The 26,391-nt window shown below is 43.2% G+C and overlaps 1 protein-coding gene across 1 annotated transcript; it reads left to right on the forward strand.

Annotated features, from left to right (window-relative positions):
• Positions 1-789: 789 nt before the first annotated feature.
• Positions 790-25,988, forward strand: LOC119739857 (bone morphogenetic protein 2-like). The gene is made up of 3 exons (XM_038214966.1): positions 790-2,722; positions 10,970-11,680; positions 23,516-25,988. The coding sequence occupies exons 1-3, from the start codon at positions 2,305-2,307 to the stop codon at positions 23,770-23,772; spliced, it is 1,386 nt and encodes a 461-aa protein (XP_038070894.1). The 5' UTR covers positions 790-2,304; the 3' UTR covers positions 23,773-25,988.
• Positions 25,989-26,391: the final 403 nt, after the last annotated feature.

The raw sequence follows: 26,391 nt of genomic DNA on the forward strand, positions 1-26,391 counted from the left end.
CATTCCGAGATTAAAAAGCTTGGAACAGTGAAATGCAGCTTGAAAGTAAAGCCTAATTTGTTTGGTTTTGCTTATTTATTACAAACAAAATGAGTGCCTTCGTACTGGCGTGGCGTATGGTAAACTAAAGTCAATACATTTAACTGATAAAGGAAGCCACCGAAATTATGATTTTTTTTTTTATTGTTGAGACCATTTTATCAGTTACTCGTCACCAGCTGATTTTATTCACGACAGCAGTATATTCGTAGGGACTACTTACGATCATTGACGCCGCTGCAAGTTGTATGTTCAATTCTGTCTGCGATCGTTCTGAATTGTACGCAATTAAGACTGAATTTGCAAAGGATAATCCAAGTTGGTGGTCTACTAAGTGGCTTCAACCATACGCCCGCATATACAAAGTGTTGAACAAACGGATGTTTTTACACACAACGATCTTCTAATTGACAAGATCTAGTTAAACGTCAATCTCGCTATTGTTCGGGATTAACTTGAAGATTAGGGCATCTTTTGTGACGGTCAATGAGGACAGCCGTTGGTCTTTTTTCCTCCGCTGGAAGAGTTCTTAGAGGTAGGCAAAGAGTGATCTTCATCGGTGACATCGTGTCGCCAGTCCCGGGCCTCCCGACGGCCAAACTACGGCGAGCGATTATCTTCCTATTCAAGATTCCATCATTAGATCTGGTCGGCTGGGCTATTTCAATGCCACAGTTTTTTCCCCTCATAATTATGACTACACACATCCAATAATAGACATGTGCTCATTTTTCCAAACAAGTTTGATGATAAAAGGCTCATTAGTGAGTGTTGGACGACAGGTGTACAGTACTTTTATCGCCGGTTATAAGAATCAGAAGCTAGTAAATTTAAATTCTGATGAGTGCATAGGACGACCTTCACGGTTCCCCGCCCACAGACTTGTCATGTGACGTAGAATACACGGCAAGCCTTATTTCTGGAGCCGGCCCAGGCTAGGAGTTTGAATGGTTGCATTGTGGAGGTGCTTTCAGCTCAATGGGGGAGGACATCCTACAATCTATTAGATGGGGAATGAGTGAATCTATTGCCGATTGTAGCATCGTGTCTTTACACCGCGATTTGTCCCAACAAGTTTGTGATTGGCGGCGTTCTTTATGCAGGTAGTTGTTGTAATGTAGCCGCTATTGACAGCCCCTTGATGTCTCATTGTAGGAGAGTTGTCGCCACAGCAGGTTCTCTCTAATAGACACGTCTCGAATTGCCAGGGGGGATAAGTCATCCCCTGTACCTACCGCACCAGTCATTCAAATTCGGGAGCTGTTTAAAAAAAAAACCGGCGACATTTCGGATAAAAATCAAGTGGATCCTTTGTTGAGAGTCAAGAAGGTTCCTTTGAAACTTCCCAAATCCTACTGTTCGTAACTTGGCGGTGAGACAGCGGGGATGGGGCTGTAAAGTGTTCGGGAGGAGTAGTAGGGGTATACACAGTGCACGCCTGGCCTGTCACGCTAGGCCAGCGACCACAGGTTGGGCGTCAGGCATGCGGTGAAATTCGCTCGCGGCACTTTTGAGGGTTTGTGTATGCGCATCAACCTGGACCGGGGCTCAGTGTGGATCCCGTGTTGTCCGTGTTGTACTTCTTTTCAGAGGCCCGTTCAGTACCCGTAACGTAAAGGATAAAGTCGGCACGCTAAAGCGACTACCGATGCCCCGACAGTAGTCTGTGAGTGAGTGTGAGCGTATGGGAGACAGAAATGACATGCGTTGACTCGCAGCATGATTAATGATATATTCATCGCCATGGCGAGCTCCTACTAGTCACACCGAGGGCAGGACCACATTCCAGTAGTTGGCAGGACTGATACCAACAAGCGACAGTCTAGTACCGATCCACGCTCCTGCCCGCCGTTCATTTTTTGTTTAATTCGCTGAGCTCAAACTTCCATGGATGTGTGACGGGTGTGCAAGCGTGCTTATCAAATAGTGTTGACTTTGACACACTGCCTGTGATCTGCCGACTGCGAGTTCCCCGTTCCCACCGTACCATGCCCCACGGATGCAGTACATAAAGAGATGAAATGAACCACCAGGAACATGTTTTCGTTTTTCGTCACGACACGGTAGCCTCGTCACTGCATAATTTGCCATTCATCATCCCCAGAAGCACCCGGCGATCGCTTCTCGGGTCGCGTACCGTTTACCCAACTGTTCAGGCGACCACGAGAACGTGACCTCTCGCCCAGTGTTTTAAAACAAACCCCCCTCAGCCGGTTTTTTTTCTTGAGCGTGTTAAACCGGACAGGTGGCCCCGTCAGACGCGTCATGAGACCAGCAGGTCTTACTGTGCCTGGGACGGTGCTGTGCCGGGCCTCCTGCATCCTTCTTCTTCTCTGTCTAATATGCTCCACCATCACCTCATCTCCCCTGGAGAGGAAGCGCTCGCCGATAGACACGGAGCTTGCCAACGCGAAGGGGAGGAGACACCGGCAGCCCAAGATGAGGAGATCGGGTAAGGGCGACAGTGGGGAGGGCCACCCTGCGCCGGAACCAGGACAAGCCGAGATAGTCCGGCTGTTGGACGCCTTCGGGCTGAAGACCGTACCGAGACCCAATCGCACGGCAGTGGCCACCCCACCGGCATTCATGGTGAATTTATACCATCAGTTGGAATCTACGGTAGGCTCTGGTCATCACACAGCCAATGCTAGAGCAAACACTGTCAGATCATTCAACGAAAAAGGTGAGTCCCCTCTCCCCCCCCCCCCCGACAAAAAAGACCCTTTAACCAAAATTCAACCTCAGTAAACTTTAATCACTATGGCAGCTCGTGTTGGATACCGGTCAACACGGGTATCAGCGCAGCAAATCGGTTGTGATGACGGAAGGTTTTGGTCGACGCGTAGATAATCAAATAAACAAAGTTTCAATCTTGGTCTTCCGGTGTCATAGCGAAATATGAACTTGCGATTCAGACATAAATATACAAACAGGGTACATCGATTTGTCATTGTATAGTGCATGCGAAATCTTATACAGAGAATGTTGCTTTCTCTTTCTCCCATCTCATTCACTTGTTGCTGATCCCTGCCCAATTATTGTGCAATAGGCTATTATCCGCTCCAATCGTCTACGATTTCCCGCCCAACAATCGGTCCAATCTCGGGCTTTTCTTACCGGAGATATCCGCTCTATTCTATTTAACCCTTGTTTCCCCAAAGACCCAAGAAGCTTCGGGCGGTTCCTCTTCATTCAATCCTTGTGCATATACGCTAACTACCCGAGAGCTGCTTGAGTGAAAGTAGTCCATTGACAAGTGTTTGTTTTGCGCTGTTATTCCCTTGTATCGCTGAGTAAAGTTTAGCGGATGGAGTGACTCGAACACCGCTGAAGTCCTCTTGATGTACAATAGGAGTCTATGCAGAGGCCGCTGGACCAAACAAAGTTTGGGGCCTATAACTGTTTAGATAAAAACCCAGTCAAAATACTCACAGAGATTGAGTAATTACTCCCCTATTGTCAATCGTGGATGTAGTCACAGTGTCGTCACAATGACAGTCAACATTCCAAGAGATTTACTTTCGTTGGGGGAAAAATGAACAGAATATGGAAGCCTTAAAACATGCCTCGAACCAAACCTTTGAAATAAAGTGACCATTTTGTGTATTTAAATTTTCTTAACAAGCGTGCAAGTGATTTACGAATATAAACATTTCACGATATAATACATAGTGATTTTATTGAATATGAGACTTTTTAAATTCAGTTTTGATTTAGTTTTCAAGCGTATCAATTGAACATTTAATTGAAAAGAACAGAGAAAAAAATCAGCAACCAATTATTCTTTGATTATTTCCACATTTAATCTTTAGCTTGAAAGTTGTCAAATTTAGTTAAAAGCTAGGACTTAAAATAGACTGTTGAACAGCGGTTGTAATGTGACGTCACTATAACCCTTAATCCCATGACCTTTGACATAACTGAGCACCACGGCTTACCGGGGTATGTCACGTGACAATACAGCCTCGCCATCTTGGAATTATGTTTGCCATGCGACAGCAGGTGCGAACTCAGCACGCCGATTGATTAGATTACACTACGCAGATGCTGCCCAATTGGGCAATTTACCCAGACATGTATCGCGTTATTATTTTGTAAAGTAGAATAACAATGACTTAATGTACAATTTCTTTTGACCGCTACCGAGAAAATACAGGACGGAGGTGTGACAGCTAGCTCAACCCAACCCAAAAGCAGTGTCGCTCTGTACTTTGTAATTTTTTTTTTAACAAACTGAACCCAGAACGATTGATGTTGGACGTCATTTTTCTTTCAAAAGTATTGCCGAAAATCTCCTGCATTTTGTTCTCGATACCTCGCAATATTATCACACTTATGGTTGATCCATTGGCGTGAAACATCCAAATCTGGTCTTGAAATATTTGACCAAAAAAAAGAGGACACAACAACAGTACAACGTTTCAAACACTAATGGATCGTTTTTTCCCCACCAAAATTAAAGAAACGAAATCTTGCAAGTCATTGCGCGTCCGTGGGACAAAAAAGGCTGCGAAACGTGTAGGCCATAGTGTGTACAATAATGGCGGATGAAACAAGCTTTTGGTCGTAAAAATATATTGAAAAGGTAACTTTCCCACTTCCCCAAAGAGCAGCATTTCTTTGGGCTTTGATTTATTGTTCGTACCCTTTGCTAGCAAACAATATCCTCATGGTTTTGTTACGAAATAATGGGGACATAATGAGAATCATTTACAAAGCCCCGCTGCGCATATTCTGCACGCTGAAGCGTGAAAAAGATAATTATAGAAGTAAATCAGTGAGGGTGAACACACTATTTGATAAAAAAGAAAGCCGGTAGCAAAGGATTCATCTTCAATCAGGTGTTACCATTTTTTTCTTTTTCCTTAAACACTACAATGCTTGAATTTCTATGGAATATTTGCGTTTAAGGGTCTTCTGGGAATAAGTGTCGTCATCTTTCGGCAATATTATAGGCAAAGTCAACCTCAAAACATCAATTGTATAGTGAAATAATCTATTGCAGAAAAGTGCGAAATTTCACATCTTCTTTATTCTCAAAATCATTTTTCCAAACGTGCCCAGGAGCTGCTTCCGATTCAGGAATCGGGCAGGCGACATGAAGACATGTCTCGGGAAGTGCCCACGTGCCCGACGGAAGCAGATGTACGCGTTCAAGTTTGAGTATTTATAGGATACTGGTAGTATACTGCATGCATGCCAGAGACGATCTCGGTAACAATTTCCAAATGTTCGTGTTCATATTTGCGCGGCAACTACAATCTCAAAACCCGTGCAAACCGCTTTCCGTTTTCATAGCAACGAGGTGGTGACATCGGAAGCATGCTCAACACAATGCAAATCCCCCTTCAGACGACATTTGTTTAGCCCAAAGATTGAGATCATCCATAAAAAAAAAATGACGACAGACTTAAAATAAATACACCCCGGTTGAAGAGAAATCATACTGCGGTACGAGAGCAAACATGCTGCCGGGTTCTTCGGCCGAGCGCTCCGGGTAAACCACGGCACAAGGCGGGCCTTGCGGGACGGTCGACCGCGGAGATCGTGGCGGGAACAAAAGCTAAAATCTCTGCACGGGGGGCTTTATCTTTACTGCACAACTCGTATTAGCTTCGAACTGACTAGCTGACATTGTGGTATTTCGAAGTATTTACTCTCTTTTTGGTCGATTCAAAGATGACAGGCACAATCCTGTGGAGAGCCGCATGGTTAAATAAAACTTCTATAGGGGACAACGTGTGAGCGATTGCCTCGCCAACTCGAACAATACAACCACGACAATGAACTTGCAATTACCTGAGAGCTTGTGCCTGGCTTGTGTAGGTTAGCGACTCTTACACAGCAGAACCTGGGCTCAAATAGCCAAGGACAGATGTTGTATGCGCGACAAATATACAGTCAGCCGCTGGATAAAGTAAACATATTACAAAATCGTTTTCATGTAAAGGTTAGACCATTAGACCATATAGGCTTTACTTTATGGCTGCGAAATACTATGGCTTTCGGTCTAATTAAACGTGTGTGTATAATACGGCATCAATTTTCAGTTCACGCTGTTGCTCTTTCGGGAATGAGTATTGTTCGCTGCTGAGTCTCATATATACATTATAATTATCCTTAACTGCAAAAATCCTCCTCACTCAGACGTTGCTTGCAATTTTGAATGAATCAGGATTGTACATCCAAGTCACTATTTGTTTACGAGGGGGTTTGATGTCCCAAATGTATATAATGATGAGCTATTACAGTACAATACAATAATATAGTGTACATGTATCAATGTCACAGATGATGTCATTATATGCAATGTTTAATGCCTAAATAGATCTCATATACTTTTCATGATCTAAGTTAAACACTGAGTTGACCGAAGTATTTCAAAAACAAGCAACTATAGCCAAAGCCATGTTGCTCGATTTCAAACCGGCCCTCGGGCGTTTGTGTCTTGCACAACGGTACTGTACATAACGCGTTACGGTCACCCGTTGCGGTTTGTGCTATCTACCTACGATAGCAAGGAGTTCAAACACTCTGAAAACACTCTAGTTAGTTTGACTTGAAAACAGTCAAAGTTGCACCCAGCTGACTATACCGCAAGGGCAAGCTGGGTGTAAGTTGGACTGTTTGAAGTCAATTACAACTACGTAGTGTTTTCAGTGTGCAGATCAAATTGGTTTCAATGATCATTAGGAACCTGGGAACCTGTGGACATGCCCGAAATGCAAAGTTGTTAAATTTTTGACGATTTGGTGATGGAAAACATCATAACTGTGTCACATTTGAGGACGAAAAGACAAGAATCGACTGAAAATGCTTAGGTCTATAACACGAGAACTAAAATGCACAATCGGTTACTTTGCACAATGTTTTGTGGTTTTGAAAGTGAAAAAAAATCATTTAACAAATATATCAACTATTGTTCAGAAATGAATAAGCATTGTAGATCGACGATGTTTTATATTTTCCTGATTATGAACATTACATTTGTGAAAAGCTAGAATTAGAACTAACCAGCCCGTTTTTCTGCAAACTATACTGATTATGAAACTATACATGAAACCCGTTTGTACAATCGTGAGTTGTTTTTGTTTTTTTAAGTAATTAAGTTGCTAACTTTGGCATTTAGATTTATAAGCCCGGTAAATGTTTTGCAACACTGAACACATTCTGTAAGGAACCGACAAGTTCCGAAGTTGTTCTTTCCAACCATTCAGTATAATAAATGAGCAGTTAACCACAAAATTGCACGGGAAATCAACACGGGCGGTTGGGAACATGACCAGAGAGTGAGCCAGACGAATTTAACAGCTACGCGCATTCCACGTTAGCTCCATATGAAATAGACGGGACATCAACGTTGACAAATCAGACAGCAGATGTAGCTTAAACAAAACTGAATTTACATTCGGAGTCTACAACTGTTCCCCATTTATCGTTTCTATTTAACGGACTCATAGTGTGCCATTCGGAGGAAGCGCGTATCGTGCTGTGACAAAGAGCTTTGCCGATTTGTTCAATCTTTGTCTGAGATTGGAGGCACTTGTGCGCCAAATCGGTGGCGTTATTGTCCGGGATAGCTCTTGGAATCCTTCCTTTTCAAGAGCTACAAGCTTCCACAGTATAGGAGAATATGCAGATCACTTTTGTTGAGATGTTTTAGGCCTGTCAAACTAAATGCTAGAGTGATGTCGTTCAGTTTTGGTTGCATTTCTGCGGGTTCCCGATACCCAGAGTTTTCATTGTGTTCCTTGCTGCTCCTGCTTCACCTTTACCCCCCAAGTGTCAACCGTAACGAGTCCGTGATTGACAACACCAACGATGATTTGGAGGTCGCAAAACAAATCAGCGAAGATCGACTGTTTGCTTGTAACCTATAAAAAAAAACGGTGTCACTTAAAACATGTGTATGCTCAGAAGAAAAGTTTACATATACCTGCTTGGTCTGTCAAAACGCTTCGTAAGTCTTGTCATTCCACTGACAAAATATTTACCAATCTTGCGAGGAAATCATAAATTGCACCATAAAAATACCGGTCGTGAGCGTACCTCTAGTTACCTATTTAAAACAAAATTCAAGTCTTGAAGGTTGGTTGAGGCATGGTTGAAGGCTGTATACCCACATTATTCCCGCATTGAGTGGGTGCCGAGCAAAAAAATACGTCTTGTTATTGTTTTCGATAAAGTTCACTTACCCAATTCGAAGCCGAAGGCAACATAGGCCTATACTCACTGCCGTGGTAGTCTGTCATCGAGCGGAGCGGGGCCAGCCTTACGAGGAGGGGTTTGGCCTCCTGCCCCCAGTGCCTCTGTTCTCGCTTTCGCTAAGCGACCGACCACGGGTTGGGGAAATGGGACAAGTGTGTTTATGAATGGAATTCTGCTGGGTGACTTTGCTCTATTAGGTTATTTTGGATTCTGTTTCGTCCACAGTTGTCTTCTTAGAAGACGGGACATGTCTAAGTTGTTGAAGAAACGTGCGTATATGACAAGGACTCGGGACGTTTGTAATTGTAAACAGTGATGTCAATTTGGCAGAGGCAAAGGCACATTTCCCTGAAATAAAATTGAGGATCTGAGTTTAGCAGAAATTGCCCCTCAACCCCTACTGTAACATCCAGCCCACCCCCATCCCCACTCGCCCCCAATGGTAAGAACCCTGGCTACGCAGCTGTGTCGAGAAACGTTTTATTAAGTATTTTTCTGCGACTGAAAATTGATCAATATCGATGGTAAAGGCAGAATAGTCTACTTGGGCATTTCAAAACAATGCTATGTTTAACTCGATCGAAGTCAGGGAACACGTCCAAAATGGCCACTACGGCGGTAAGCATGGCCATGTATTGCATACTATAAGGCATCGGTACGTCACTGATTGTGTTCCATTTTTGGTTCGGCCTTATCGGTAAAGAAGAATGACTGGTAGCCACACAGGCTATGTATATATAGTGACCCATGGATTCATGAGGGAACCAGTCGAAATATGACTGAAATGGACATAGCAACACAACAATTGAAAGCTATATGGACTAAATTTTGCCTGCTTTCCCCTGTCAAATTTACCATCGTGCTGAGATTGTTTTCATGCACTGTACGCATGCGCATGCTTTCCCTACCAACACTCGTGGCACGATTTGCAAACACGACAAACGCACACAAGCACATCCTCTCCCGCATGTCCGTCCATCCGTCAGGGACGGGACGCCTTTTCACTGGGGAGCCACCGCAGCTGGGGATATTTCTCCTCTATTATTCGCTCTATCTGTTTTCGTGTTAAAGATGAGCTACGTGGCGTGCCAGAGGCCAACTTTTTTTATCCAAATCTGCCATTTGTTTGGTAACTGAAAAAGAAAAGGGACAGAGAATATAGCAGAGGATTTTCTTTTGAGCTGAAAGTCGGCCTAACCATTATGACCTTGCCAGCATTATCAAAGGAAGGTCAGTCTGCGTTCATCTGCCGTACTCTGCGGACAACACTCATCAATTATTTACTACTAGATAAAATATGCAGCGGCTGCTGGACAATATTCTTGAGGTTTTGTGTGAATATGATCAGAGAAGCATGTCAGTAAAATGGGGATATTTGTTTTCTTTCAATCGATACAGAAAAAAAGGGCAGAGGAATTTTGTTTTTACGAAAAAAGTCGAGCGTTGCCCTCTTTCTATGAAGGCGTTGACGTATCACTTCGTCTTTCATTTTGGAAAAGCTCTTTTTATGTAGGAATGATAAACATGAGGTTATCCTATTCGCTTACCAAAACACATAAACGTACAAAATGATTTCAACACTGTCGTGTTTTAATTAACTCGTTTATTTCATTTGCAAAATTGTTGAATTATCATAAGACGTAAATTCTAGGGTAAGACTCCGACAATCTCTTGGAAAAACACGATTTGATAATTGCCGTCTCTTTCATCACTAATAATACAGTACAGCGTCTTGCTTTCAAGATAGTTTTCCTGTGTCTCGGGGATTCCCCTTTAAACGATCATCTTCTTTGGTTATCATTTCTTGTTAATTAATATTTCCATTGTTGTATGGATGTATGGTATATGTTTTCTAGTTTTGATGATTTAGAAATCACATCAAGTATCAAATTTTGGGAGAGAAATGAAATGAATTGAATTGAATAAAAAAAAGTGGTATACACTCAAAAGCGCACATTGAATATCGTTAACTCCGTTTCAGAGCGAGTTGTTAGGCAATCAGACAAATGTCGTTGTTAGCACTTAGCAGCCAAAGTAAAAATGTGGCATTTTACTTTGTGACCCATTTTTGCTCTCTCCAAATTGTTGCAGCAGCAACACCGTGTGCTTTCAGCGTGTCTTAAATTAAGCAAGATGGCGGCATGTCAGGCTTAGTGTCCAGAGCCGTCAGTCAGCCTGCAGTGTGGTCACTTTCCTCCTCCCGTGTTTGTTTTCCTGCGTAATTCAGGCGTAATCGTGGACATAACTTACGAGATAAAAAAAACGCGTTGCAAGAAAACACCTTGATGCGAGGAACTTTGTTCCCAGCTACGGGTGAGATGGCACGCTTGCTGCCAGTCTGACGACCAATTAGGTGCGGTAGGTCACCTTGAGAAAATATCAGCGAGAATGGACAAGTCTGATTATGTAAGCGAGTTTTTGACGTATGCAAATGGACAGAGTTGCAACGGAGATTTTACATTGTCAATACTTCAAACATTTTCCTACATTGCAATCGGTAAAAATGCTAAACAGAGACGCTAGGCCGTGTTCTTGCTTATAACGTATAAGGTTATTTACCTGGCTTTTTGTATTTCCCGTTCTGAGTGGAATTCAAAAGAAGTTTTGAGAGGTTTCAAACATTCAACGCAGACTGTTACCTGACTACTGACATGTATACCCTGACTATCGTATTTTTGGCGCCAAATGTAAATCCGCTTGAACTTGTTTCTTTTCCACGCAGACTCTAAGTCGTCTCGTCACAGATACCTCTTCGACACGAGTAGCGTGCTGAACAGAGAGACAGTCCTCGCCGCCGAACTCCAGCTCTACAAACAGAAACCCAGACCCGTAGACGGATGGACGGACGACATGCTGCCTAGGCAGGTCACCTGTGAATTGTACGAACTCCGCCAGAGGGTGAACCCCCTTCTAGGTGGCCCGCCCGTCGCGTCCAGGACTCTCGTGGACAGTAAGACCGTGAATTTTACCTTACGGGGCTGGGTCCACTTCAACGTCTCCAGTGCCTTCGCGGGAAGCGTTCATCTTGTCTCAGCGGATAAGCTCTTCGAGATGAGAATTAAGAGCGAGAGGGAACTCCCCAAAGGTACCGTGGTGTTCTCCAAGCGTCCGCGCCCCAAGCACACAGACCGGCGCCCGCTGCTCGTGCTCTTCCTTGACGATAAAAACGTTTTAGCCAGTGACATTACGCTACCTGGGGCTGGGCCCCTCTCATCTCAGGACTCAGGGAGGAATAAAGAATTATCCGGGAATAGGGAGAATGAGAAATCAGCTCCGGAGGCTAGCCCTGAGAGGGGCATGGAGCGCTCGGACCGGCGTAAGAGGAGAGCCTCCTCCAGGACTGGTAACCGGGGAAGAGATAAATGTAAACTGTACGACTACTACGTCGATTTTAATGTCATCGGCTGGAGTAATTGGGTCATTGCGCCAAACGGTAAGTCCATGGACCATTATAATTATGACCAAAATATCTTAACCATTAACTGCTTCGAATCCGGCCCCAGGATGAAAGCTCAAATCATTTACGAAGATACGTCATAACTAAAGGCCCATTTTGAAGTACCGGTACTTCATTGGACAGGAATCCGACAAGAAACAAGTTTGGATCTAGGTGGAACTGCCCCTGGATGAAAAGCACTTGCTACACTGCATTCTACACTTTAATTGGTCTTTTAGAAATGTTGTTTCCCTATAATACGTTCCCGATTCAAAAATTGTAACTTTTAAAATCTAGCATCAAAAGTAATGCTAGATAATTAGCAATCCAATTTGAAAATTGATTATTTTATCTTCTGGATGCAACGCTGAATAGGCACGGAAAGTGTACGTACAATGATATCGAAAAACCGAGAAGCTCTGTCGTCAATTACGGCCGTGGTATCGGTAATGTTGGATATAGAAAAGGTAACTGCTGGTCTCCGTATAGTATTGTCAACATTGTGTTACTTTTCCCAACTTCTCAAATATTTTGTGACTTTGAAGCCGACGTGTGTTTCAAAATGGTTCCCCTCTGAAGGTGTCGAGACGTCGGTGAAAGGCAACGCTCGATTAGAGATCTAAAGCGATTCTCTCCCGGATCAAGTGACTGTCAAAATATATGGCTTTGGGATATGCCGCAAAACAAATATTGAATAAGCCAAAGTAAATAGCGATGAATCAACATGTCGACAGTCGTCTGACAGGGACCACCAGTACCACCCCTCAGGCCGTTGAAAACCTCCCACCAAAAAAGAAGAAAAAAACCCCGCCATGCCGGTCAAGATAAATCTCTTGCACCCGCCCTCAACATAGTTACATCCAAATAGGAAAATGACAGAGTAGTTGAGAACATTTTAAAAAGCCGCTTGTGCTCTGCCCCCTCTGGGAATCTGTGGTATTATTCTGTAAGGCTTTCTCCCCTTTTTCCCTCCCAGCTCCGACAGAGAAATAACAATTTAGTAATGACGCGAAAGTGGAGGATTAGGACCAGGCTTGGGCGATGGCAAGCATATCGCTGCTACTCCAACACATTGCCAGGCACCCGGCCCGGCGGACAAAAGCTAGCGCCAAGATTTAGTGCCCGTTTATCCAAAGCGAGTATATAGAGTGGCCCGAGGCTATGTGGCAGGCCCCAAAAGCTGAATAGTATCCAAAAACGTTTAGGAAAGGGGGAAAAAGGGGGATGAGTCTTGTGTTTTGTCAGAAGCATGGAGCATGGACCTATGATGCGTCCCCTACTTTTTTTCCGCAAGAGTGGAATTGACGCGACGGGCTGCATGCATTCACAGCTACACTTCCTGGTGCCAATACGATCATTCATCAAAATATCTCTTTCTTCTTCATCTTCACAAAATGATCGCTTAGGCCATCCCCTTCTCTTCCAAGCAATTTGGTTTTCAAAACCACACCAGTTACAATCGTTTATTGTGTGTGTTTTTTTTGAAAAGCGCCGTACCTATAGGCTTAGGTTTAATAATAGACAACCAGAGAGCCACCAGGCCGCGTCTGCCCCAAGCCATGTAAATTAAAGATACGAAGTAGCACAAATCCAACTAAAATTGATGGTTGGTTTGGATTGGAGTTTTGTACCCCGCACTTGGCAAAATAGAAAGCCAGGTCTTGCAAAATGGTGGGCGGAGTTGGCGGGAAATAATTGCCCTTTAGGTCCTTGCCCCACTGTATCAATGGGATTATTTCCAGCCACGTCCGACACGTGAATCAGAACACCAGTATTATATACGATCAACTGCTACTTTTTTGACATTTAAAAATATATTTATCCCACTACATGTTCAATTTAAATTAAGTAGACCTCCCTCCTAATACCCCCTTCCCCGTTATAACAACCTCGTCCCTGTACGATCGATCCTATCTCTATGCGCGCAGTGCCTGTCGTCCGATCTGCGAGACTCCACGAATAGGCCTAAGTTTGGCGGGATATAATGACACAAGAGATTATACGAGAGCGAGGTTTGTTAATTAAAATGTGCCACATTTGCCGTTCTGACCATACCCCACTTGTGGGGTGATGTTCCTTTCAGGACACATCACCCCACTTTTTTTTACAATAGAAAAACATGACCCCAGAAGAGAATGTTTAGAAATAGGGACAAAGGGAACACAATGCCATCACCCCACAATTCCGTCCAGCTGGACCGTCCGCACTGTCTGACAGATATCCCTTAAAATTTTGAAACATCTGAAGACAAACAAATTATCCTTCAAATGTATTGCACTGTAGTATCAATACAATACTTCACTTCCAAACTTAGAAAACAAATCTGGCTTGTTTTTTATTACGTCTATGTTTTATTAGGCTCAAATCGCCGAAGTTCCAACACTCACCACATAATACGATCAGCAGCAACGTGCACATTAGACGGTACAAAAATATACAACAAGTGGGAACAGTTTATTTTACAAAGCAGGCATGCATCTGGGGGAAAAAACTGTGACATTGTTACAGAAAATCAAGGATGTGAAAGACCAAAGTAAAGACTAAAGGTATACATGTATAACGACTTTTTCTAGTCCAGATGGTGACCAGTCTTTGCAATGTACTTCCGAAATTCAGGTCACTGCTGTTTATAGTCGGGTAGGCCTATAGGTGGGCAGAGATGAGTTAGACCGATGAAAGAAATTCCAAGAACCAGACAACTTAAATTTCGATCTGAATCAAATATTAATCATGGATCATACCTATATCCGTTTATTCTCGATGCAATTACAAAAACCCTTATTTTTAAACTTCGGCCTGCATTTATTGTGAATTACAATAAGGAAATCGACTTCAGATAAACCTGGATTATATAAGGTTAGATTTGGATGTTTCAGTAAAGAATTATATCTTGCTTCATCTAGGTCATCTATAGCAATCAACCACTTTGAATCTTAGGTAATTTTGGGGGAAACTTATAGTTAACTGTATATCTAGTTACCAGACTTGTGTGTTTAGGTTTTGATATAACTCTACCAATTCGATGTTTTTGGCCCTCCACAAAGTTGCTCGAGGAAAAGACAGGTATGGGAACATTGCCCCTCTTCGGACACATGTGTGGTTTCAATACTATCAATATTTCAGCTTTGCTTCGTAAGGGGCCCCGAAGTCCATAGCTGTTCCTCCGTCTCCCAGTAACACCGAAAGCCACTATAGACAAAGTGCACATTAGTGATCTTGCATATAGGCTTTTAGGGCCACATTTTTCGTGTGCATTCCGCGGAATGTGCCACAAGTGAGAATTTCTTTTTTGGTTTGTGCCAGGTACAATCTGTGTCCATCATCATCTCAAGCAACACACCTGTTGTGTTACCGTAACGGTCTTATACCGTATCGCCAGGTAAAAAGGCTCCCTAAAACGACCCAGCCTGACCCCACCTGCGAAACGGTGATGACGATGCATGCTCTTGAAAGCGATACTTGTGTTAGAGGCCGAATGCAAAACTGACGGGTATCGATTCTTAATAGCAACACGCAGCACTGTTACGTGAAGGGTATAAGAATCGATTCCAACGCCGTTATCGAAGTGTTGTTGGAATTCGAATATCGTACAGCCGTACAGGAAGGTCGTGGGAACAGTGCCAAAGCAAGGTTTATCATCCAGAGCGTTCAGTGAGACTGTGACGGTATTGTTTACTTTATCGATGTTTGTCCACTTCAAACTGCTCAAAAAGGTACTAAAAGTATATGAACTGATCAGAAAACCTCTAAGAAACATTATTTCTAAGAAATCACATTGGAAATTAAATTTGGGTCAAACGTCATTTTAAAAAATAAAACGATTTTTTGGGGGTACTAACTCATGAACATCGCGACCCACTGTGTGGTGACCTTAAGTACACTAGTTAAACAGTCACATCTTCCGAAGCGGTTTTTCTGATAGGCGATCAAACAGAGATAGTGAAATATCCTCCCTCAATAATTCCTACAAGTTACAGGATCCCTGAATGAGCACCTTTTATCAAACGGTTATACTTGCCACCCTGTAATCACAAATTGGGACATTTCGTAAATAAGGCATCCGATATGACTAAAATTTGTCTCATAGCGTGAGAAAGCAACACCATCTCGGAAAAACAATCAACAAAGAGAACTCATTCAAGCTCAGCCCAAACACGGCGTGGCGGTGACATCGGAAAAGCACTCATGGGGCTAGGCAGATCACTCTCCTTTTTGGGTGGTGATGGTAAAGGCTCAGCACTCCAATATGTCCATACTGATAACCACATCAGTGACTTCTGATCGACGGAGGTCTAGGCTTTTGCGGCTGTGTTTGCTGCGGTTTACCGTGATTGTTGTTCCGTCTATAAATTGCCATAAACCATGACGTAGCCTTCGCCGACCGTGTCTGACGGATGACCTTCCGCGGGGACATTGACTCTGAGCCCGGTATAGAAGTCAGCAACGCCCCGCTATCTGCATGAGCGCATCTTTTTGCTATGGAATGCACACCATAAATTTCCATTGATGGGATCATTAATTACTTTTAGGTGCACAAAAAGCTGTCCTTTGCAAGCACCCGCTAAAATGCCACATAGCCTATTGGGATGAACTCTTTACAAAATAAATTGGTTATAATTTTTTTATGGGCTAGTCAAACCCAAGATTTAATACCTCCCGCTTTGATCAAATTCACGTTTTCATCGCGATATGATCTTGAGAAAGTTTTGCCTGTTGTGTTCAAGCGCCTTGTCGGAAATACACGACTTGTTGGCAACACTGAGGCGCGAAAAATACAACAGAGCGGCCTTTTTCTTTGATTAAGTTGACAGTTTTGTTACAAATATATCACGTCTGGTTTGGAAACCATTCACATTATGCTGTTGTATATTTCCAGTGTACGGACACGTGACGCATGGTCATGTGATATATACAAAAAAATAGCGCCGGAATGAATGTACAAACTCGCAGTCACTCACATACCGCAAGGGGCGTTATTATAGAATACAGAATTTGAAGATTCATCACAGCTTATATACAAGACACATCATGTACCTCAACTAACGTTTGTGCTATTGCTGTTATGCTAACAATATGAAATTCGGTGTGAGAAGAGGCTCCACAAGTTGGCAAGTGTGTTTCCCTATACCTGACTCTCAACAGAAAAGGAAGTCATCACCAGGCGACGAAACGCCATCGAACTATAAAGTTCGATAGATCAAAATTATGCAGTGTTGGTCTTGTCACGCGATCTCTTTTAGCAGAAAGCTCGGCATTCGGAGTGCTATTTGCATGTATTGTTTGTTTACAATGTACATTTCGTAAAGGCCGTCTTCCTTTCGCTCTGCCCACACATCCGTTTCAAATGATATTACAGCTGTCAAAAAAAGTGAATCTTGCCACAATGGCATCTGTTGTGCCGAAAAAGGGGTAGGAAGTTTTTGTTAAATGTCATGGGAAAGTGAGTTCAGAGTTACAGATAGACAGCCTGGACGGAAGTATTATTCACAACCGTCGCGTCCAGCCAAATTGGAGTCGAGGCAGGTGCTAGAATAATGGGAAAGGTTGGAGGTCTATATTTTAAATGGAATTAAAGATCACGAACACGAGGGACCGTGACATGTTCAGCTTGAAACCCATTTTTTCTTTTTCAACTGGAACAATACCACCGAATTCAGTATCCCTCCCGCCATGCTTATATACGGTCTTCTCACAAGAATATTGCATTTTCATGTCATTTTGTTGTCAACCGAAAGATGACATTTACTCCTTTTGTAAAGCCTGTTTTCAAATGTTTGTATTTTCACCAAAGGCCATTTCCACACTTGGATTTGAAAACCGTTTACTTGCTTCACAATTTCTTTCTTATCCCTGCAAACACTTCCGAAAAGGCGCGTTGTTTGATTTTTGTTCTCATTTAATAGTAATCGAAATGTTGTCCTTTGATTGGTTTTGACGAAATAATATAGATGTAAATCGACTGCATTACCGCAATAGAGTTGCGTAGTGAATGCTAATTTCAGTGCTGTTTACACACACACACTGACACGTGAATTGTAGTTAACATGAACGATCGTTTCTTTTATTGCTACTGGCGGGAGTTTGAAAAAGTCATTACAAACTTCCTCGTCCCACGCTCCGTGTGAAAATTCAAGCTGTGAAATGAGCCATTCTTAATAACAGTACGTGAAATATACCACATTTTGTGGCATGACGAAGTAGTGGCAAAAGTGCGTTCATATAGTATCATAGAAGGTTTTTTTTTTATCGAATTTGAAAGAATGGTAGACTGGGTCAAGTTTTCCTGTCCGCGGCGCTGTACAGACTGAGAGCGTCGCGCCTTTTCATATTCATATTCCATTTTCTGCCGCCAGTTCAAATGTATCGGTTCACAGATTGACACTGTCATATTTTCAATTTGTAAAAGGCGAACACCGATTTTTGAAAGGAGTTTTCTATTTTACTGAGAAGTTAAAAGGGGTTATATCTTGGTACTGTGCACGAAAGAAAACTTGAATACACATGCGACTGACACGATGAAAAACTTCGGACGTTGAAACAAAATCTTAGATGAGGAAGATTGAGACAAGTTGATTCCCTATATCGGGTCATAACGCGGTTGTTGGAATTATGATTTTTGACATGTCGTTAAATCCGAACATGCGCACAACGAGAGGCACCAGCGTGTTTGCTGCCACCAAGCGACAAAGAGGTCTCCAGTTTTAGTTAGATTCAGAATGGTGCCTTTGTTTCAACCACTAGCAACTAGACTCTCAGCGCAGCATAACCGTTTGTATAAAGTAACTGCTTGGTCCTGATAATATGCACTCTTGTATAGGCCTATGTAGGGTTGAGCTCCATCCGTCCCGCTAATAGTATGTGCAATTCACTACAAGTAATATTTGAAGATGAAATAGTATTGTATTTACCCCTCTTTGACATAAAAAATATAATTATGAGGAACCTCCATATTTGAGCATTTAGGATGCAGAGTTTAAATGTACAGTCGTTCTTCGCCAAAAGCCTAAATACTTCCGAAGTTCACCCAAAACCGTAGCGAAAGTTGCATCGTGGAAACAATAATAGCTGCACCTGCTTAGATAAGATTATTGTAAAAAAAAAACCACTGGCTTTTGTTATATAAGCCGAACCTATCCTAGTTTTTGACCCACTTATACACTCTCGTGACGTGTCACTGATTTCGCCGGCTGGCTGGGCGATCATAATGTCCATGTACTTCCATTCAGAAGGAATCTATATCGGCGTTCCATTGATCTGATCCTTTTTTCCCGACCACTCCGTGGGATTGGGGCAGTGGAAGCGGAACAGTTTTGAAAGGGGGGGGGGGCCAAAAGCTGGCCGGCCGTTGGACATTCGAAAAGCGGGTGTTGGGGGAGTGCTGCACCTCATTCATCGAAGGGGGGGGGGGCCCTTTTCCACGAGAAGGCCTATAATATTTTGGCACCTACCAAGAGGAGGAGGGGGGATGCCCAGTGGCAAAAGTGTGTGTGTGGGGGAGGGGGGGGGGGCAATGGCTTCCCTGGCCTCTCCGGTTCCGTCGCCAGTGGATAAGGGGTAATTGTGTCAAACTGTCTGCCGCGTTTTTGTTTTCGAAATTTCACGGTACCCGATCCAACTAAAGAGCTCGCGAGTTCGAGTGATTTTTTTCTCCCTTTGCATGAAGGGGGTTGCTTTGATTATCGAACGGGATTATTTGGCGGTTTGCCGCTTGTTGTGTGTCTTGTACAAACACTCAATCTCACGTTATGAATTAAAGCTTCGCAGTATAAGACAATACAGTCGGCTGTATAGAAGACAGCGACGTACGGGTGTAGGCCTATGAAAGATGAAACTTATGAAAGATTTGCTTGAAAGCTTATCAATTTCAAATTGTCGTTTTACAACTGTTCCAGTAATCTTAACTATTCCAAACATATATGCCGCACCAAAATGACAAATGTCATTGTTTTTAACACTGTAAACACTTTAAGACTGCAAAAATATTATATTTTTAAGCATTATTATTTCATCCAACAATTGGCCACAGTTCGCGTAAAAATTTTGGGGGAAAAAGTTGGCACAAAAGTATAGCTGTTCATATTTTGACCACCGTTGGGCAATGCGTTGGCGACAATATTGCCCAAATCGGGGTCTTCATAATAGGCCTATGAGATTTTGTCATGATCAACTGGAATATGTAGGGCTGCTATATTGAAGTTTATCGTGACTGCAAAAGTGAATGGGTTTGAAAATTCATCACTGAGACTTTGTTTTATTTACATCTAGGTCGCCGATCGACGATGCATTACAACATAGGCCTACTTTGTTATACGTGCTTGATGCTTCAAGCTTGCAACCAACATGTGCGCCATCGAGATCCTGTCGTTGTCTATAAAACCACTTAACTCTATTGGCTGGTGTAACTTTGATCGCTGGCGACGCACAACAGTTCTACCAAAAACAGCCTGGGGTCAATTCCAGAGATGATATGAAATATGTGTGTGCACTTTGGAAGAAAAGGTCAATGTTTTGATTGACAAAAAACCTTGCATTTAGCCGTAACTGCTACAGTACTGATCTTTGTCTGTAAAGGGGGGTTATACCGTCAGCTTAAAATGGCAGTCTACGCACAATGCTTAAATCTCGTTCTGGAAAAGCCAATTTCAATGGTGTATGAAATGTAAAGGAAAGCCCATATTAACGTTACGGCACAAAAGGGTACAGCAGTTACACAACAGGAAACAGCGACTTGTGTTCAGCTATGTTTGGCTTAATATGTTCCTTGTGTTCGCCGAATACGGCGTGCACGTAAGTGGCGACATGCTGCCGCAGTTTAGGCACGCCAACAAAAGCAAGAAAACTTTCACTTGATAATAGACGCTAGGCCTACATGATGTGAAAAATAAATGGCCGTTTCTTACAACTTTTGTTTTGTATGCGTCATCAGACCAATTTAAATGCGGGAGCCTTACACCATAACTCTCCCAAGTTTCGTTCGTCAAACGTAAAAAAAAAACCCACTTTGGCCACGTGTCTTATTTCATAAAGGTGCAAAACAAAGCAAAATCATAATTTAAATAAGTCACAAAGTTTTGTGTGTGAAAGATTTGTGAAATTATTCTGCATCCTCTGCATCATAGAAGCATGGATAATCGAAGCAAAATGTCAGTAGTACTTCAAATTACTCATCATGTTATAAATTGATCGCTGCCCCCTGCTTTTATGAGCCAGTTAAATGTTTACGGATCCTCTCTAATTTAACTGCTAATGGTTGTCTGTCGCTCGTAACGAACCTTCCAACATACAGAACAATGTTCAAGAATGGAACCACCACTGCATACTTCATATAGGGGAAGGTCCTCAGTATGTACATTTCCTCAGCTCTAATTTGGATGCGATTAACTTGTGTGTTCTGTGGTCGTGAAAAAAACATATCTGTATCTGTATATTGTTAAATTTGACGCATTTTTCAGTCTGAACCCCCCCCCCCCTAATTGTGCTGGTCCCCGGTGTAGCTTGCAATCCTCTTCACAGCTATCTCACTGACTCACTGCCTGACTGTCGTGCACTTTAATGTACTTACTCAACCCTCACCTTGGCCGAAAAAAAAGGATCTCGGACGACTACGTACCCTCGGACCAAATTGGTCTGGACCAACGTTATGGCTGCTTAATCTTGTTGGTTAGGGCGAGAGCTAGACGAGAAGAAATGAAACTACCCCAAGACTGTGAATTTGGAAATTGGCAACTATTATCAGCATTTTAGTCGAATAGGCAAATTAAGGTGAAGAGGTCAGTCACCGCGTTTTCTTAAAAAAAAGTGACGTAAAAACATGTGAAATCCCCTGCACAGGCAGCAGCAGCAGCATTAAAACACTACCCCAGCCAAGCCTCACTCGGCGGGAATAATTCCCCTGGATTGCCGTATAACAACAGTGTCACTTCCCGTGCGGCACCTGTCGACAAATTTCCCTATTAGCGCACATTAACCCCTGGTTGCGAGGCCATCTGGACCGAAAATTAATCTTAATCTTTCCAAAATATTTTCCTAATATTGTTTTGGAATGCACCGCGCTGGCTGGCGAACTTGGCGATGGTAGTTTTGGCTCACATGTGGCCCCGTAAGTCAGTCTGCGAACAAGTCCGCGATCCTTTTATTTTTTGGCACGGTACTGTTTTCAGTTTAGAGTGGCCTTAGAGATGCAGACTGTTTTCGGGTGGTTGAAACTACAGCTCAAAAGCAGACTTCTGTTTGTAATAAGTTCTTCATCCGTTCATCGGCAGAAACAAGCATGTTATCATTGTACAGATTGTTTCGCAGGAAAATGTGTGAGATGGCTTGGAGCTTCTTAAGTGCTTCGGAGGATGTGTTTGTGTACCATGTTTGCCCACCAAAAGTAGCTGGTTATCTTAGCAATCTTTAAGACTGAAGGAGTCGTAGGTCATCGTTATTGCACGTTCGTGCCAACGTAGACAATCGTAATTATAAAGAGACAAAATAGGGGAGCGATCGCGTTTTGGTTTGGGCACATTCCTAAACTTAACATTCGTCCATGATATTAAGCACTGATGAAAATGGATCATCTGATCCCGGAAGGATGGTATTGACACTTAAACCCACCTGTGAGGCACCCGAGGCCCACTTAGCCCGCCATGGCATGCTCTCAGCGGGACTGCTGCCAGTCCGACCGGGCTAGTCAACCGACCCTCTCCCACGGACTTCGGTTACTCCCCGCTGTCTACTGCCGCTTCGTGGCAGTCCGGGGTCGGGATACAAGATCAGAAGAACATTGACACGACATTTTTTCCACCCTTCATTGTTTTCTCTTTTTTATGATATTATTATTCTAATAAACCGATCGGGTAAAAAAGTACTTCAGCGATTTTTGGGCCTGAGGCTGAGTGATGGCCCAGTGGATCTGGGAACGTGTCGGCGGGACAGAAGCGTGCCGGCCCGGTGTAAGCACCACGCGGAGAGACCGCTAACTCGGTACAGAGGCCCGAGGGGATCGGACCGGCTTGGGTTTTAGGTTTGGTGTTCCGGTACCGGAGTGCACCGTTGCTCCCGTGCATGTACAGAGACCAGCGATAGCTGATACGGGCATCCTGGGGAGGAGCGAACCGTATACGACAGGTGCTTACGCCACGGGGTACGCGTGGAAAACTTCTTGGTTGGGGTGCTTGGGACTCTAAACAACTCGGCTAGTGGACCACACAGCCATAACCCAAACCATTAACTGCCCGCCCTCGTGTCATTCCCCCCGAAGATGTTTGAATATTCCTTGTATGCGTTGCGCAAAAGTGACATGTATTCAGGGGAAATGGAGGAGGAAAAAACCTGATGTAGTTCTTACGATCCAAGGCCGTCATCTGAAGAAAATGGTTACTCTATCTGATTGTAACCTGAAGTCATTTGGTTGAACTTGGCCGTGTATCGAGTTGCGTGTCACATTTTGACGAAAGTGCTTGTAAAACCGACACACGAGGAATTAATACCCCCCCCCCCGCCCCCAAAAAAAGACAAATAGAAAATCAGCAGAAAATTGAACGATTTTGTAATGACAACATTATTAAATCAGTTCGTTTGAAAGATGTGATGAACTCCTTTCTTTATTTAAGACACATCAAACTGTTTATGAAAAAAATCTCTATTTGTTTTGCTATAGGTCTTTTGTCTCTTAATAGCCACCCTCCCCCCGGAAAATCTTGGACTAGACTTCAACCTTTCCCCTTTGGAATACTCGGAAATCGAACAGCTAGCTGTACTCCTTTAAAATCAGATATTCTTGTGTTACTTGTGCCACACTAAAAGTTAGAACCTAGTCCTAAACATTGTCGATGTTTCCGTTCCCAGGTTACACGGCCAATTACTGCGAGGGAGACTGCCCGTTCCCGCTGGACCTGAACTTCAACGCCACCAATCACGCCACGGTGCAGGCCATCCTACACATGCACACGGGCACATTCCGCAACAACAACCGGCGGCTGCCCAACCCGTGCTGCGTGCCGGCCACTCTGGCGGGCATCCACGTGTTATACCTGGACGACCTCGACAACGTGGTGCTCAAGGAGTTCAGTGGCATGATCGCCACCAGTTGTGGCTGCCAATGATTGGACGGTATATACTCGCCGGCCAAGGCTCAGCTGGTATAATTATTGAGGTGAGGCTATGGAAATTGCCGTTAACCATGCAGTGAAACATCTTGAACACCAGGCATCTACCGGCCAAAATCCATATACTATGATATTCATCACCGAAATTATGGCGACTTGGTTATTTCGGACAGCTTGTCTGGCACCCATGAACTCTATGGCCTTCGAATATTCATTTGGCCACGTGGATATTTGTTGTGGCCTTTTGGGATGTGTTAGACCATCCGCAGCAAAGGCAATGACACCATGATAATATTGGCCACCAAGACGTAATGGCCATACGGGTATCTGTGGCTACCTTGTGGACCCAAACCGTAAAAGGCCATAATGACGGAACATAAATATCGACTTGTGGCCACCGCCTATTGGCAACATGAGACATTATAGAAGCTTCTTCTATATGATGTCCAGGGCTAAACTGATGTAATAGCAGACCAGCCCTCATCTCTCTCACCAAGACGACAGTGATCCCGCTCGGCTTCACATGATGCAAGCAATTCAACTCTGCTCTGGGATTCTTTGGATCAAATTTTGGTTGGTGTTGGTTTTCGACTTTGCAGTCTTGGGTGTCGCAAACCCGTCATTTTCCCTATTACAAAATTAGAAACAGTATTTGTACTTTCTTTGTTTTAAATAAAAATTCCTATATTTGGAGTGGTGCCTGTTAGAGTTCTGTAACGAGGTTCATATATACGAATCCATATATGACGACAAAAAGGTATGTAACAGTCAAAGCAATTAGAAGCGGGTGTACTGTATCACGTAATCACTGTCGTTATGTGGATACATGACTTAAACAAGACAGTGATAGAGGAAGACAGAAGCTCATTATACATGTAATTTTATTTTAATTAAAGAAGGTCTTGAATGGTCCCCAAAATGTACTTCTGACAACAAGACTAACATCTGAAGACACGCCATGTTTAATCACTGACGAAATTGTTTATATCCCAATTGTTCTTATCCAAAATGGTTGACGATGAGTTTTAGGGAACGAAAAATCGAAATGTGTACGGTTTTCTTAACAAAGGCCAATATTTTGAGGAAGTGGTTGAAGTTGTATTTTACTTAGTGCGCCAAGACGCCCTACTTTCAACAATGCGGGCGTCTCCTCATCGCCACCTACCAGCTTTCAGCGATTGGACAGGTGAGTGCAAACGTCAACGCCCGAAGCGACCTAGCCTTCTTCGCCTAAACATCAGCCGACCCAAAATGGGTTTGCGATCAACCCCCGGCACGTCAGGGAGATCGTGGAAGAGCACTTAAGGGGCACATTTCTTCCCCGTTAAAGGCCAAAAGGGGGTTGACGGGGGGCTGGGGGTTTTGGGGAGATCGACATTCTGGTTTTATTGTTACTTTGAATTGGAGTAACCTCGCCACGAGCTATGTGATCTGATTTAGTGCAGGGTATAGGATGTTGATGTTGCCATGCCAAGGCATGTTGCGTTCTTTTGAAAAACATAATAACGAGGAAGTCCTTACCTTACGCCTTGCATGCCTCGGCAATGGTGGCATGTGAATTCTGTTCGGTTGTAAATCTTGCTGTTGTAAGCGCATATGAATACAGTGTGTAGACAATTCCCAATCGTGTATGGCGTATGGCTATTTCCAATAACCCACCTTCGTAAGCAACAACCAAATGAATGCAATGACATTTTGTACTAAAAACTCACGGTGACCATTTTTTTCCAAAGCAAAAAGCAAAATTTCTAATTTTCATGTTACCAAAATCCACCCTTTTAAACATTTATTGAAAACCTTTTGCTCAGTAAACAATCGCCTCGCAAGGCAACCCAGTTGCGTGTCTTTTTTAATATTTCCCCCGACAGATAAGAATTCGATGTCTGGAATATCCTGTGGGGTTTCTATACATTTTGCAGAGAAGTTATGAAGTTTAGGCCCTATAAAGACAATTGTATCAGTCACCGTTGTTTTACTGTTAACATTACGTATAGTGTTTTCAAATTGGCGTTTTCTTCATTATTTGTCCCGTGGTGTTTTGTATTGATGATTCTGTTTGGGCGGGGATAATGTTCTGTTGTTATATTTTTTCGGTGCTAACCCCAAAGCAAGGAAAACCTCGAGATATTCTTCGGTTGTAGAAATAATGACCTATTAAGTGGATTTGTGACGGAGATGGAAGTTCGAGGCACATTTTATGCATCTTTACGTTTCAAATTAAGGGAATAAATGTGTGCTCCGTCGGTTTTTATCACTCTGTTTAATACCACTTAGAGTCTGGGTGCTGATAATTACCCGAGCCGGAGGCGAGGGTAATTATCAGCACCCAGACTCTAAGTGGTATTAAACAGAGTGATAAATACCGACGGAGTACATATTTATTCCCATTCATAAATACCTTTTCGGTAAAAAAAAATCATATAATTCGTTCAAAACATCCCGATTTTGTTCAACAAATTCACTTTATGCTTTTTGAATCATCCCTCCTGCAAAATAATGGAGTGTTCAGCTGGCGAGTAAGATGAAAACAACCCTTTTATGGAGATTGACGCGCGCGTATCATGTTCTATGCGATGTCGCGCAGAACGCACCTGGCGCGTTGCGTTTTGAATTTAG

Source organism: Patiria miniata, unplaced genomic scaffold (genome assembly GCF_015706575.1).
Source record: "Patiria miniata isolate m_02_andy unplaced genomic scaffold, ASM1570657v1 HiC_scaffold_4, whole genome shotgun sequence".
Classification (NCBI taxonomy): Eukaryota; Metazoa; Echinodermata; class Asteroidea; order Valvatida; family Asterinidae; genus Patiria; species Patiria miniata.

Bases quoted from the DNA above. Each gene is read 5' to 3' on its own strand.
- LOC119739857 (XM_038214966.1), top strand. From the start codon at position 2,305: ATGAGACCAGCAGGTCTTACTGTGCCTGGGACGGTGCTGTGCCGGGCC. The intron at 2,723-10,969 runs GTGAGTCCCCTC...TTTTCCACGCAG, and splicing joins CAGATCATTCAACGAAAAAG to ACTCTAAGTCGTCTCGTCAC. The intron at 11,681-23,515 runs GTAAGTCCATGG...TTCCGTTCCCAG, and splicing joins TTGGGTCATTGCGCCAAACG to GTTACACGGCCAATTACTGC.